This window comes from Galeopterus variegatus, unplaced genomic scaffold (genome assembly GCF_000696425.1).
Source record: "Galeopterus variegatus unplaced genomic scaffold, G_variegatus-3.0.2 Scaffold2070, whole genome shotgun sequence".
NCBI lineage: Eukaryota > Metazoa > Chordata > Mammalia > Dermoptera > Cynocephalidae > Galeopterus > Galeopterus variegatus.
In genome coordinates, this window is record NW_007728181.1 from 273,039 (window position 1) to 287,362 (window position 14,324).

The following is a 14,324-nucleotide window of genomic DNA, read 5'->3' on the forward strand; positions in this document are numbered from 1 at the left end:
AAATGAATAACTCACTTTTTAAAAATATTTCTCTTGAGGTACAGAAATGCAAACTCTAAATCATTCCAACTTTCCATATACCATGATTTTTACCAAGAAGAGGATGTTGTTTTCCAGTTCATTTTTTTGTAGTTATTATGTTTTGTTTGGGGTTTTATTTTTTTTAATGAAATATGATTTTTATTGGTTATGAATATTCATGAGATACATAGCTGATTGTCACCCCTCGTGCCGATGATGTGGGGGCCAGATTCATACTGTCTGTATACCCATTACCACAAATTGCATTTGTTCCCCGTGTCCCCCACCCAATTATCCCCAAACTCTCTCTCCCCCCTTCCCTCCCAGTCCATTTTGTAGCCCAAGGAATATTCTCTCCCTCTGCAACTCCAGTGCAATACTGTGGTCTTTCTTTCCTTCCTTCTTTCTCTCTTAGCTCACACATATGAGTGAGTACCTTTGGTATTTATCCCTCTGTGTTTTGCTTGCTTCACTCAACATAAGTTTCTCTAGGCTCATCCATGTTGTTGCAAATGGGAGCATTTCATTCTTTTTTATGGTAGAGTATTATTCCATGGTGTATATATACCTCAGTTTCTTTATCCAATCATCCATCGATGGACATTTAGGCTTTTTTTCCATATCTTGGCTATTGTAAACAGAGCTGTGATGAACACAGGAGTGCAGGAATCCCATCAACGTGATGATTTCCATTCCTCTGGGTATATATCCAGAAGTGGAATTGCTGGATCATATGTAAGATCTATGTGTAGTTGTTTGAGAAACCTCCATACTGTTTTCCATAGTGATTGTACTAATTTACAGTCCCACCAACAGTGTAGGAGTGTTCCTTTCTCTCCACACCTTCACCAGCATTTGTTATTCACTGTCTTTTTGATTATAGACAGTCTACCTGGGGTGAGGTGATATCTCAATGTAGTTTTAATTTGCATTTCCCTGATGACTAGTAATGTTGAGCTTTTTTTTCATGTACCTGTTGGCCATTAGTATGTCTTCCTTTGAAAAATGTCTATTCAGCTCTTTTGCCCATTTTTTAATGGGTTATTTTGGTTTTTGCTATATAATTGTTTGAGTTCTTTGTATATTATGGATATTAATCCCTTTTCAGATGCATAGTTAGCAAAAATTTTCTCCTACTCTGTAGGTTGTCATTTCACTCTGTTGATTGTTTCCTTTGTTGTGCAGAAGCTTTTTAGTTTGATAAAGTCTCATTTGTTTATTTTTCTTTTGCTGCTTGTTCTTTCGGGCTCCTGTTCATAAAGTTTGTGCGCAGACCTAGTTGCTGGAGTGTTTCACCTATATTTTCCCTTAGTAATTTTACAGTTTCAGGTCTTATACTGAAGTCTTTAATCCATTTTGAGTTGATTTGAGTGTATAGTGAGAGAGGCATATCTAGTTTCGTTCTTCTACATATGGATATCCAGTTTTTCCAACACCACTTGTTGAAGAGGCAGTCTTTTCCCCGATGTAGATTTTTGTTGCCTTTGTCCAATATCAGTTGGCCATAAGCCTGAGGGGAAATATGTTAAATTCATTTTTTCCAATTCTGCTTAAGTAACTAAAAACCCTTTGTTCTAATTCTGAGTTCAGGATCACAACTTAAACTATATAAAAATATTGAAGCTATGAGTATGAAAAGTTTAATCGGTAGTTTTTTTTTTTTTTTCCTTTTTTCTTTAGAGTCTTGTTATTTGCTTTCATTGTTTATTTATTTATTTACCATTTTACAAAGCTTGCTTGTATTTGTTTTTCTTGCTTAGATTTGTAATCATAAGCATGTTAATACTGTAATGATATTTAATCGGACATTATGAATTGCCCTCATGCCAGTCAAAATGTTCAAATATTGGCAATTTCATATAGTTCCATCTAATACAATGACTTTTACTAAAGTCTGCTTATTTCTGAATTTTAATGCATATCATTAAACCCCCCCCAAAATCAAGAACTTTGTGTTACAAATCACGGATGGTTAATGGGCACCAATTATTACCAATTCCCAAATTTAATTTGCCAACCGTTAGGCAAAAGATTAAATGACATTCTTATCATTAGGGAAATCTATGGAGATTCCAAATAGGTAAAGAAATTGAGTAGAGTATTAGAGTCCTGTTCTCATGTTACATTTTTTGTTCCTTCTTTTGTTGTTGTTGTTTTAGATTTCTGCATTTAGGTTCAGAACAATTGTATGAAACAGTCGTTTTACTTTTCTTTTTATTTCTTTTTAAAGAAATTGTAATTTTACATTTTAGGATGTTGTTGCAGAGCAGTTGGGAGGGAGGGAGAGAGAGGAAAGGGGAAGGAAATGGGATGGAAGAAAGAGGAAGGAGGAGGGGCAGGATTGAGGCCTGTAGCACCCCTCTCCTTCCCACAGGAGAGACCAGGTGGCTTCCAGTGGTGGCTTAGTCATTGATGGGCTGGGTGCAGATATCATGGGGGTGTGGCAAAAGCCCTCACCCTCCACCATCCCAGCTTGGGAAAATGGAGCCCTTCTTGCTGCGGCTTGGTGGTCATCACTGAGCTGGTTGCATGTGTTGTGGGGGGCATGGCCAAATCCCACAGCCCCCCAACACCCCAGATCAGAAGAGCCTGGGGCACTTCCTGCAGCAGCTTGGAGGTCACTGCTGGGCTGACTACAGGTGTTGAGGAGGTGTTGCTGATGCCCAAGGCCCCCCACCACCCTGGCTCAGGAGAGCCTGGGGCACTTCCTATTGGCTTGGTGGTCACTGCTGGGCTGGCTAAAAATATGGAACACTTCACGAATTTGCATGTCATCCTTGCACTAAGGCCATTCTAATATTCTCTGTATCATTCCAATTTTAGTATATGGGCTGCTGAAGCGAGCACCATTTTGCTTTTTTATCCCCCAGATAAAATGCATGTTTCCCCAACATCAAGTGCATTAGTAATTTCTAATAGGACATAATATTACCAAATATGTTTCCTATTTTCCAAAATAGTCTACTGTCATTTGTATTAACTTGTGCAAAATTTATTCACTTTATTTTGTATAGTAGTTATCTATGAAGTTGCTTGATCACTCATACTCGATTTCAGTTCTTCATCAAAATGATAAGATGCTCATGGTTACATATTTAAATGGGATAAAAAGTATAAAGTGAAAGGAATAAAGAAAAGCATCCTGCCCTCATTTCTCAGTCCTGTTCCCCAGCAGTAATCAGTGTTTGAGGTCTTCTTGAATTGCTGTATTGCTTTAGAATTTTTCTCCATAAAACCTGCCTTCTCCTCTGCTCAGTTACACAAGATTTAAAAGCATATCCTGGTTCTAAAAAATTTGGAAAGAGAATGCCATATGTCTAATTTTTAACTAAGAGAAAAGCACTTTCTTTTTTACACAACTATCTTTTGCCATGTGTAAATGCCATTTTTTCTATCAGGATTTTCTGTAAAATAATTTAGACAATGTGCACAACTGAACATAAAAGGTACCTATCAAAAAATGACTTGTGAAATTGTTTTCTGTTTGGTTGGTGCCGACCGGCTAAATTGTTGTATTTGAGAAACACTTGGAGTACTGATGTATAGGCTTTCTTTTTCTTTTTGTTCTTGTTGATGTTCTGTAGCATCTGGGAGACAAGGGCAGCCATAATTCTAAATAAAGGATTTTGTTCATTGTTAGGTATCTGAGGTACTGTGAGAAAACTATAAAGAAACTCAGCCAGGAAATGCAGATGGACTGTTATTCTACTATTTACTCTAACAGCTAAATAACCAGTAACAGTAAAATAGAATAAACAAGGAGATAGCTGAATAGTTCACAACATCTGCCCAGGTCTGAGTGTTTATCTACCATGGCTGAAGATCTTAGAGACTCAATGATTCCATTCAAATTGGATTTTCATAAGCAGGTCAAACTCAACTTTCTACTTTAAATCAACAAATATTTATTAAGGCCCAAGTTCAAGCTTAACACTCTAAAAGATAGGAGAGAAGCGTAAGACATGATCCCTGCACTCTAGTAATTTGTAACAGTATTGAATACACATGTCAGTTATACAAACACGTTAGAAAGTAATGAAGGCTGGAAGGACATTATCTAAGCAAAAATATATAGTATAAGGCATGAGTGTAACTGAATTCATGAGGAGGAAAAAGCAATATATAAAGCAGAAATTGGCTAGAATTTTACAGAGGAGGAACCTTAGGTTGAGTTTTACATATAATCAAAATCAGGACAATACTGGGCCGGCCCGGTGGCGCACTCGGCGCACTCGGTAGAGTGCGGTGCTTGGGAGTGCGGTGGCCCTCCCGCCGAGGGTTCGGATCCCATATAGAGACTGGTCTGCTCACTGGTTGAGTGCGGTGCAGGCGTGACACCAAGGGTTGTGATCCCATTGCCGGTCGCAGTACGGGCGCGACACTGAGGGTTGCAATCCCGTTACCGGTCACAAAAAAAGACAAAAAGGGGAAAAAAAAAATCAGGACAATACTAATAGTCAGCACATTATTTATGCACCAGGCCATGTTATAAATGTTTTACTTGTAGTAACTCATATAGTCATCACAAAAACCCTATAAGGAAGGCATATTCAGATACACAAACTGAAGTCCAGAGAAGTTAAGTAACTTGCTCAGGTGAGATAGTTTGTAAGTAGTATTGTTGGCGTACCACCCTGGGTGTTCTAGCTGTAGTCTCTGCTCTTTTTTTTTTTTTCCTTTTTGTCTTTTTTCATGACCGGCAACGGGATCGCAACCCTCGGTGTTGCTCCCGCACCTCGCTCAGCCAGTGAGCGGCCAGTCTGTATGTGGGATCCGAACCCTCGGCGGGAGCACTGCCGCACTTCCCAAGCAGCGCACTGTAGCAGTGTGCCACCGGGCCGGCCCCGTAGTCTCTGCTCTTAACCAATAAACTATACAGCTTCTTGATGCAGAAAATGGTCTCAAAGTTAGAGGAAAAAATGTTAGTACAAGTGCTACATTGTATCACAAGAGCAGAGTCAACCATCAAATGGTCAACTCCCTCCACCTGATGGGCCTCATCAGCAATATATGCTACCATCTTGACATCTTGCTTATTCCTGTTTCCATCTACACTAAATAAGATTCCTTTGTGTCAAGGTGATATTTAAGTCATGGAGTGCCTAAGATTGTCCATGAAGGTGGGGTTACAGGAAAAGAGAGCTCGGAAAAGATCATAGGAAAATGCCCATATTTTATGAGCAAGTGTGAAAGAAGAAAAACAAATTAGCCCAATAACTCCCAAATTTATATCTGTAGTCGAGACTTCTCTCCTGAACTCTGACATATATATTCTTCTATTTGCTATATCCACATGAAAGTCTAATAAACATCTTAAACTTAACATCTTCAAATTGAACATTTACTAAGCCTTGAATCCTAACCTTATACCTCTGCAATTTTCCACATTATAGTTAATGGCAGCTCCATTCATCAAGTTGTTCATGCCGAAATTCTTAGTGTTATCCTTGATTCCTCTCTCTACCAACACATGTGCAATTGGCCACCAAATAAATAAATATTTTTTTAATGTATCCAGAATTCGACCATGCCACCACTCTGATACAAACCGCTATCATGTTCAGCATGGATAATTGCAGTAGTCCGTTAACAGGTCTCCCTCTTTCCTTTGTCCCACATATAATCTGTTCTCAACACAAAGGCCAGAGAGGTCCATTTAAATGAAAAGTCAGATCATAACATCCTTCTGCTCAAAACGTCTCTGGCTCATATACCCCAGCCATAAACACCCACTTCATGTTCCTTGACCTCCCCTGAATGTTCCCCCCAGCCCCCGGTGACACATTCCCACATCAAGGGCTCTTGCCCTTTCTTTGCTTGCCTGGAATGATTTTTCATGATTTTCTTTCATATGGTTCACTCCTTCATTTCCTGAGGGTCTTTCCTTAAAAATCACCTTCTTTGTAAGGTCTTCGCTGACCTCCCTACCTAAAATTATAACCCTCACTTGTATCTTTCATATATTTTTTCCTGCCTTAATATTGATCCTTAGAATTTACCACTAATTGACTACATAGTTTGCTCATTTATCTTGTTTGTTTACTTTCTCTCCCCCCACCCCTATAGAAGGTGAGATTCAAAAGAGCAAGACATTGTCTTTCTGGGTCACTACTATGTCATCAGGACATAAAAAATGGGCCTGGCATACGGCAGGTTTTCAACAAGTATTTGTTCAGTTAATCAATGTAGAGAGAGATGTAGCTGTCAGAGAAGTAGAGAGAAACCTAGAAGATAACCTTACTAGGTAAGACTAGGAAGGTGAGGGCTCTGTGATGAAGGCCATGCTTAACAGTAATGAATCTGCAAAGGAGGGAAAAGACACAATGAAGAAGCTATTAGTGAACCAATAAATAAAAATTTACTTCAAGAAGAAAATATGGTAAAAGAAAAAGTGAATTTTAGGTCCTTCCAGCCATCTGCTGACATGGGTCATTCAGAGAAATGAAACCTGAGGAATCACTAGAAAGCAATTTTATTATTTCTTTTTAAAAAATAAAGTTCAATGTACTTCAAACTAAAATATCATTGAGATATAGAAGTCACTTTTAGGCGAAAGTACACTAAAACAACAATCAATTTTCTATTATCCTATATTTCAGTTTATCTTTCCATTTATCCAAAATTTTATCATTTCAATATTTTTTATTTAAACTTTTTGACTAAGAGAACACTGACAACTTTTGAAGTAAATATTTTATTACCAAGGAAAAACTTTAAAATAGAAGACAAATTAATAGATTAATATTTGTATATGCATCCCACAACTGACATATAACTTAAAATTTTAACTTGGTAAGAGTTGTAAACTTGTGAATGTATATTTCAGCTTATTTCTTGGTTTAAAATACAGGAGTAAAGATACTTGTAAATTATAGACATTGTCATTTAGTAATTGGATGCTGAAATTTAAGCAAGTGTTGAATTTAATTTTATGTTTTGTATCTATAAAATGCCCATTTATTTTCATGACTACAGAGAAGGGACAGCAGAAATGAAGCTATTTTAAATATCAGAAATCATACTGATGCATTTCATAGTATTTGGGAAACAAGGAACTTACTGGAAAAAAAAGATATTAAAACTTTACTGAGTTATTTTTAAGTTTTCTTTCATCAGAAATGATTATCAATAAGTTCAATTTATCAAATATCACTATCCCCTACTCTAGCTCTGTTCAGTTTCTACAGTGCTACTTTTACATTCATAGAAATAGGTTTACCATTGGGCCGGCCCGGTGGCGCACTGGAGAGTGCACCGCTTGGGAGCGTGGCGGCGCTCCCGCCGAGGGTTCGGATCCCATGTGGAGACTGGTTCCCGCTCACTGGCTGAGCGCGGTGCGGGCGCAACACCGAGGGTTGCGATCCCGTTTCCGGTCCCCGGTACAGGCGCGACACCGAGGGTTGTGATCCCGTTACCGGTCAGTAAAAAAGACAAAAAGGAAAAAAAAAAAAAAAGAAATAGGTTTACCATTTAGGTGGGTAAAGTCAGGCTCTGTAAGGAAACACTCTGATAGCAAGGGAGTAGTTGTCGCTTTACCTTAAATGGAAGAAAAACAAAACAGTAGAAATCTACCCCATATGACAGAGAACAGAACATAGTTAAATTGTTACTTGAGACCTTTATCTTAACCTAATTAGTTTGCAAATAGATTCCTTGTTTTGTTTCCTAGATAAACTGTCTATAGTCTCTGGTTTCTCTTTTTAGCCTATTGATGACACATACTCTACAATAGTTGAATAAACAAAGTACTGTTAGGTTCAAATTATGTGTGTACTTATCTCCTTTAAAAACTGATTCTCGGGCCAGCCCGGTGGCGCACTGGAGAGTGTGCCACTTGGGAGCACGGCGGTGCTCCCGCTGAGGGTTCAGATCCCATGTGGAGACCGGTTCCCGCTCACTGGCTGAGCGCAGTGCGGGTGCAACACCAAGGGTTGCGATCCCGTTACCGGTCAGTAAAAAAAAGACAAAAAGGAAAAAAAAAAAAAAACTGATTCTCTTCTTAAAGGGAATACTCACGTCTGAAAATCTTTACCGTTATATCTCATAGTTAAAGCTTACATTACTATGTGTTATCGATGAATTCTTATTTAAACAACAATCTTTTCAAATAGAAATATGAAGTGAGGTAGTATGGCTCACAGATTTCTGTTTTTCCTTACTTTACTTATCTGGATTCATCTTCCATTTGTAACCGTTACTTCCTTACCTAATTTTTCTCTACTCACAGTGTAAAAAAATCAGGGTCTTATTGACCTTATTTGATAGTGTGAACTAGAGTTGCAACGATGCTATTTTTAAATACTAAGGACTTAAACTATATAAATTCAAATGCAAATGCTTATTGTAAATTGGAATTTCATTTTTTATTGTATATATTTAAAATTTTCTTTTTCAGAAAAAGTGGCTAAAAAATAAACATCTTACAGAAGTACAATGGGAGAGTGAGGACAATTTATAGGGGCATGTCAAAATTAAGAAGGGAGTTGATTAAAAAGTGGGTACTTTATCATATTGACATCAGATTTTCAGAAAAGATAAGAAACTATACAGGGAGAGAAATGGAATGCTATATTCTATAGTGATCTAAGGATTTTTCTATCACCATAGCAACTGCAGGGACTACAGTTTCATTTTTAGAGGGTCAGAAACTATAAAGATCACTTATTTCTAGAAAAACTAAAATAGTAGGAAGTTATAAGAGATCTCATCTCTGACTTGAAACTATGGAAAGTGCTATAAAATTTTCTTTGGTGCATACACCATTTTTCTGTGTGCAATGCTTCAGGTACAAGGGTGTGTACAGGGACTTTAAAAAGGATTTCCTGGACTAAAGCCAATTTTTACAGCATTCTCTGAGAATGCACCAAGGAGCTATTGTTATCTAGATACCCAGAGAGCATGACATCCCTTGCCCCAGATTTTGCTTTTTGCTTTTCTCATTTAAGATAGAAAGTTTTCCTGAATTTGCAACATGCTTCCCAGCATTGCTAAAACAGTTCATAACTTGATTCTGAGCAATTCTACTACTTTCCAGAGAATTGGGAGCTCTCCAGAGACTCAGGTTAAAATTAGGAAGTTTTACAAGCTCAAATTCTCAGAGAGAACATATGTGTGTGTGTGTGTGTGTGTGTATTTATATACTTCAAAAGTTTATGACAATATTCGTATTATCTCTTAATTCTGTTTTCTTATGAGCTTTTTGAAGTACCCTCATATATGCTTACACACACACACACTACATCAAAGCCATACTGGATAATGATGAATATGCAAATTATTTTGATTTGATCATCACATATTGTACACAAGTATTGATAGTCAACTTTGTACCCCACAAATATGTGTAATCATTTATGTTTCAATAAGAAAAATAAAAAAGAAAGTATTAGAGGCAAAGTCCAGTGACTTTTAGGGAGTTGACAACAGATACCAAATCTATTCCATTTTTTAATGCTTTTGTTATATTTTTAGTTTTATTTTTGTCAGTAGTAAACTTTTCTTCAGTAAATGAGTGTCTGATGTCAAATACAGCAAATTGCAATGTAGTATGAAGCTATTTTCTGCTTTGTAGTGAAAGACAGTCTGCTCTACCCACATTTATATTTTCCACTTCCAACATGCTGAAATTGCTCTTGATAATATCACCCATGACCTCCTAAATGGCCAAAGTTGACTTTTCACTTCTGACCCTAGCTGCATTTGGCTCATTGGTAGCTCCTTCCCTCCTTTCTGATATTGTTTCTTCCCTTGGTTTTGAAATTCATACTTGGCTCTTCAATATATTCTGTATTGGCATGTCCTCCTTTCTCTTATGTGGTAATAACTGACCTGTCAGATAAGTACTTTTACCACATAATTAAACTAAGTGACTGAACAAAAATATAATGAAGGCTTCCTATCACAAGATGTACATGGACTTAAAAAGAATACCTTGGAATTTTATAAAAACCTCTCTCTCTCTGAAATTCATTCACATCACCTGTACCCCTTATCTTACCCTTAAATCTTCTTATGTAGAGTACACTGATTAACAAACTATGTTGTGCATTATACACCTGAAAATATTAAGGCTTTGTTTTCTTATTATAGATAATCAAACTTCATGTTTATCTAACACTCAACTAAAAAGCATTTGACATTTCAAAGGTGTGCTATTTGATTATTTCAATGAACCCTGCAGTTTAATGAACTCTGAGTTGAATAAGCATGTCGTCCAATTATTATTAGAACAGTAATTCTCTGAGCTTGTATGCAAGACCTGGGAACATAGTTCTTTTTAACTTTTACAGCTGACATTATCTATATCCTCACCTGCTTCTACAGCTTAGTTCTTGCCTAAGGCAAGTCCTCATGCTCCATAGACGTGAAATCTTAGAATGAGACAGAAAACCCTCTAAGATCTATTTGTAACCTCTCTACTGCTGAGCACTAAGACTTGTGGAGTTCTCTCCAGAGCCTATCTTCTAAGAAGCTGGGAATTCATCTCAGCAATAGTCTCTCCTTATTTAGCCTAGTCTCCAATTCATACATAATTAAAATCCTCCCCAATTTTGCCTAAAGGAGACAAGAATATTGCACTTCTTAATACTTATTTCTCTATTTATATTTATTTTTCCAAGCAGGAGCCATAAGATCTCTGCATCAGAGAATACATCGTTAATTACTCAAGAGCATCTTAGGGCCAGTTGTTTATTTGTGAGTGCAGGGGTTGCAGTACAGGAGAGCAAACCCAAAATTGTGAATTTCAGAGCATATATAAAGCAGCTAACATGTCTGTCAGAGAGAGACAGAGAGAGAAACAGACAGATAGACACACAGAGACTTCGCTCTGTAATATAAACAAATCCTGTCCAGGGAAAGGGAAAGATCTAGGTCTATTATCTTTGAAATGTAAGTTGAAATGTAAGCAAAGGGCTCTGGGAGATATAAGTTTTAAAACCTCTCTGGTGCAATGCACTACTCTAAACTCCAAGGCATGTCTGCCATTCAATCACCTTTTAACCCTGTTGCTGGAACTCTTTGCTCAGAAAGCCTAGACCATGCAGAAATGTGAAAATGCTTGTATGTATGGCCCAACAATAGTCGTCATCTCATTCCTCTTCTCAAAATCTGATGCCAAGCACCTACTGGACAACTACAGCCTGATACTCCAAAGGCTTCTTAGTATGACCATGTACAAAACTGAACTCACTTACACACTCATATACAAGCATGCACCCACGGAACCTTCTCATCCATCTAAAATCCTTTTATTCTCTGATACCACTATTCAGCCGAATGGCCAGAACAGACACCTGGGAGTTATTCAAGTCTTTCCTTTTCTTCACTCAATACAGTCACTGAATTCTGCCAAGTCTCCTTCTTAAACTTCTTTCCCAATTCAGTACAAATATGAACACCAACTAGATATTTGATTAATAGATTTGTGTTAATTTGGTAGGTGTGATAATAGTATTATGTGTACATTCTATGAAAAAAGTTCTTAGATTTTAGAAACACAAGCTGAAGTATTTATGGATAAAAAATCAATTTGTTTCATAGTAATCTAGTTGAAGAGGTGAGTAGGTGGGGGTACAGATGAAAAAAGGTTGTCCAGAGAGTCATAACAATTGGCAGTGGATAATAGGTTTATTGGGGGGGGGGTGTATTATTTTTCTACTTTTGTATACATTTGAAATTTTCCATAATGAAGTTTTTTAAAAAATCATGGTTCCCTATTGGCTACTGAGTTACATGCGGAAGTTTCAGTTTGAGATTCAAAGCACATTATGAAGCATTTCCAGCATATTTTTCCTGGCCTATCTTTTTCTAAGCCTTTACATTTCCAAAATGTCAGCCAATATGACCATTCATCTTACCTGTCTTTGTGCATGTGTTATCTGCTAGCAATAATGTCCTTCCTACGTCCTTTACAAAGCTATGCCTACCCCAAATTTCACCTCTTCATGAGCCTTTTTCTGAGCCCGTGAACAAATATGATATATGATCCATTCCTTCTCTAAACTTCTAGAAATTATTTTGTACTACTTAGACCACTCATCATATTCTTTCTTCTCATTTAGCTGGGGTTTCTATACGTTCATTGTTTTTTTCTTCAATTCTGCAAACCACACCCTCCCTTACTACTACAGCGAAAATCCGTTTAAAACTTCTTAAAAACAAACAAAACTGTGCTTCACACAACTTTGCTTTCCCTGTGTTACTCCTTGCACATCAAAAGAGCTCAATAAATACTTGCTCAATTGACTTGTCAATAACAATTCAGATGAGCAAAAATTCATACTAGCAAGATGAGCCAAACATGTATTTTTTAGCAAATTCCTTGGGGAATCAATATTTTTAAAGAATTTTCTTTTATATAATAAATCTATGTTTTGTGTTGTTTCCCCTTAAATACAGATTTTAAAATGGAGTTAATTTGTGGGATACATTCATTTACTCAGCAAAAAACCATTGGGCACTTACCATGTGCCAATTACAGGTTTGAGCTCTGGAAACCCAGCAGAGAGAGAGAGACAGATAGCATCCCTATACTCATAGAATTTTGTCTAGTGGTGTATAGAGATCCCTTGATACATAATTTAATGTTATTCATATGTGCCATGAAAAAAAGAAGAAGAATACAGGGAATTAAAATGGTTGGGACTGCTATTTAAAATAGAGTGGTAGAGAAGGCTCCTCCAAGATGAGAAAGAAGTGAGAGAACTAGCCATGCAAATGTCAGTGAAGTAAAATATTTTTGGCAGAGAGAACAGCAAGTACAGAAATCGTGAAGCAAGAGTATGCTTGGAATACTCAAAGAATGCAAAGAGGCTAATGAGGCTGAAGTGTTGTGAACTAGGGGGAGACTAAGAGATAAGGTTAAAATGGTAGGTACCAGACGACCAAGTTATATAGAGCTCCATAAGCCATAGCAAATATGAGTTTAATGAGGAGCTATTGGAGGGTTTTGAGCAGAAGAGTAATATAATCCAATTTATGTCTTAAAATAATCTCTTAGCGTGTCGCGTGGAGAATTGACTGAGAGAGGAGCAAGACTGGATGTAAGAGGACTAATTACATAGCTATTGCAATAATCCGGGTGAGAAACAATGATAGCTTATATCAGAGTTATAGCAAGAGAGGCAGTGAGAAGTGGTAAAATTCTGGATATGTTCTGAAAGTAAAGCCAATAGGATTGTCCAATAGTGTGAACAATGAAGATTGAAAAAGTCAAGGATGACCCCAAGGTTGTCAACATGAGTAATTACTAATATGCATTAACTGAAATAGGGGAAACTACAGGAGGAAGATTAGGGGATTCAGTTCAGAACTTTGTTTGGGCCATATTATGTTTGAGATGCTCATGAGACATCCAAGTGTAGAAAAAGCACATGGACTTATTAGTCTAGAGTTCAGAGGAGAGGTCTGGCCTGGAGATTTAAGTTTGGGCGTCATTGTCTTATAAAAGGTATTTAAAGTTATGGGAACAAATGATAGGGAGTACAGACAGAAAAGTAAAGAAATGCAAACACTGAGCCAGAGCACTGCAGTACTGAGATCAGTAAGAGGGGAAGCATCCAGCAAAGGAGACTGAGAAGCAGTGTACACAACAGTATAAGAAAAACCCGTAAGAGTTCAGGTTACAGAAGCCAAATGAAGGCAGTTTTAATATTCAGGGAGTGAACAACTATATTACTGAGGACTATGAATTACCCATTGAATATGGGCGTGTCATTGGGCTTCAGGTCTAGTAACCTTAAAAAGTCAATAATTACGAATTGCCAGACTGTTTACTTCTGGGTTTTATATACTTTTTTTTTTTTTCTTCTTCTTCTTTCCATAGACAGCTTACTCATTTTTTACATGTCTTAAAATTTAAATATTACAGAACATAAAAGAAAGTCTGCAACAAATCTCAGGTTGGATTGACATTATCCACAACAAGAAGACAGCAGCATTGCAAAGCGCCACACCTATAGAAAGGGTGAAGCTACAGGAAGCTCTCTCACAGCTGGATTTCCAATGGGAAAAAATTAACAAAATGTACAAGGACCGACAAGGGTAGGTAATGCTTTCTTTTTACCGAATGATTATACCTGTTTTCAGGGAACACTAGAATTTATTTCAGTGCACTTCATGGAAAAAAGACAGAGCAAAGTAGAAGGAGAAGTGTCACTATTGTTGGAGAAAGTAAGTGTAGTAAGAACAAATAATGATGCTTCAGACCAATGAGCTGAATTTTAGAAATTATTCTATACTGAAATTAGCATTATTTTGGAGCATTATATCATCCTCTAAAATTTCAGGTAATGTCAAGGCAG

At 37.2% G+C, this 14,324-nt stretch overlaps 1 protein-coding gene across 1 annotated transcript in view; it reads left to right on the forward strand.

Annotated features, from left to right (window-relative positions):
* The window catches only part of LOC103596673 (dystrophin-like), a gene marked incomplete at its 5' end in the record, with an annotated part of 285,255 nt that extends 271,187 nt beyond the window's left edge, over positions 1-14,068 (forward strand). The window contains one exon of the mRNA XM_008580348.1: positions 13,892-14,068. Coding sequence (XP_008578570.1) covers positions 13,892-14,068 — 177 coding nt within the window. The remainder of the gene's footprint in view (positions 1-13,891) is intronic.
* Between the last annotated feature and the right edge of the window lie 256 nt (positions 14,069-14,324).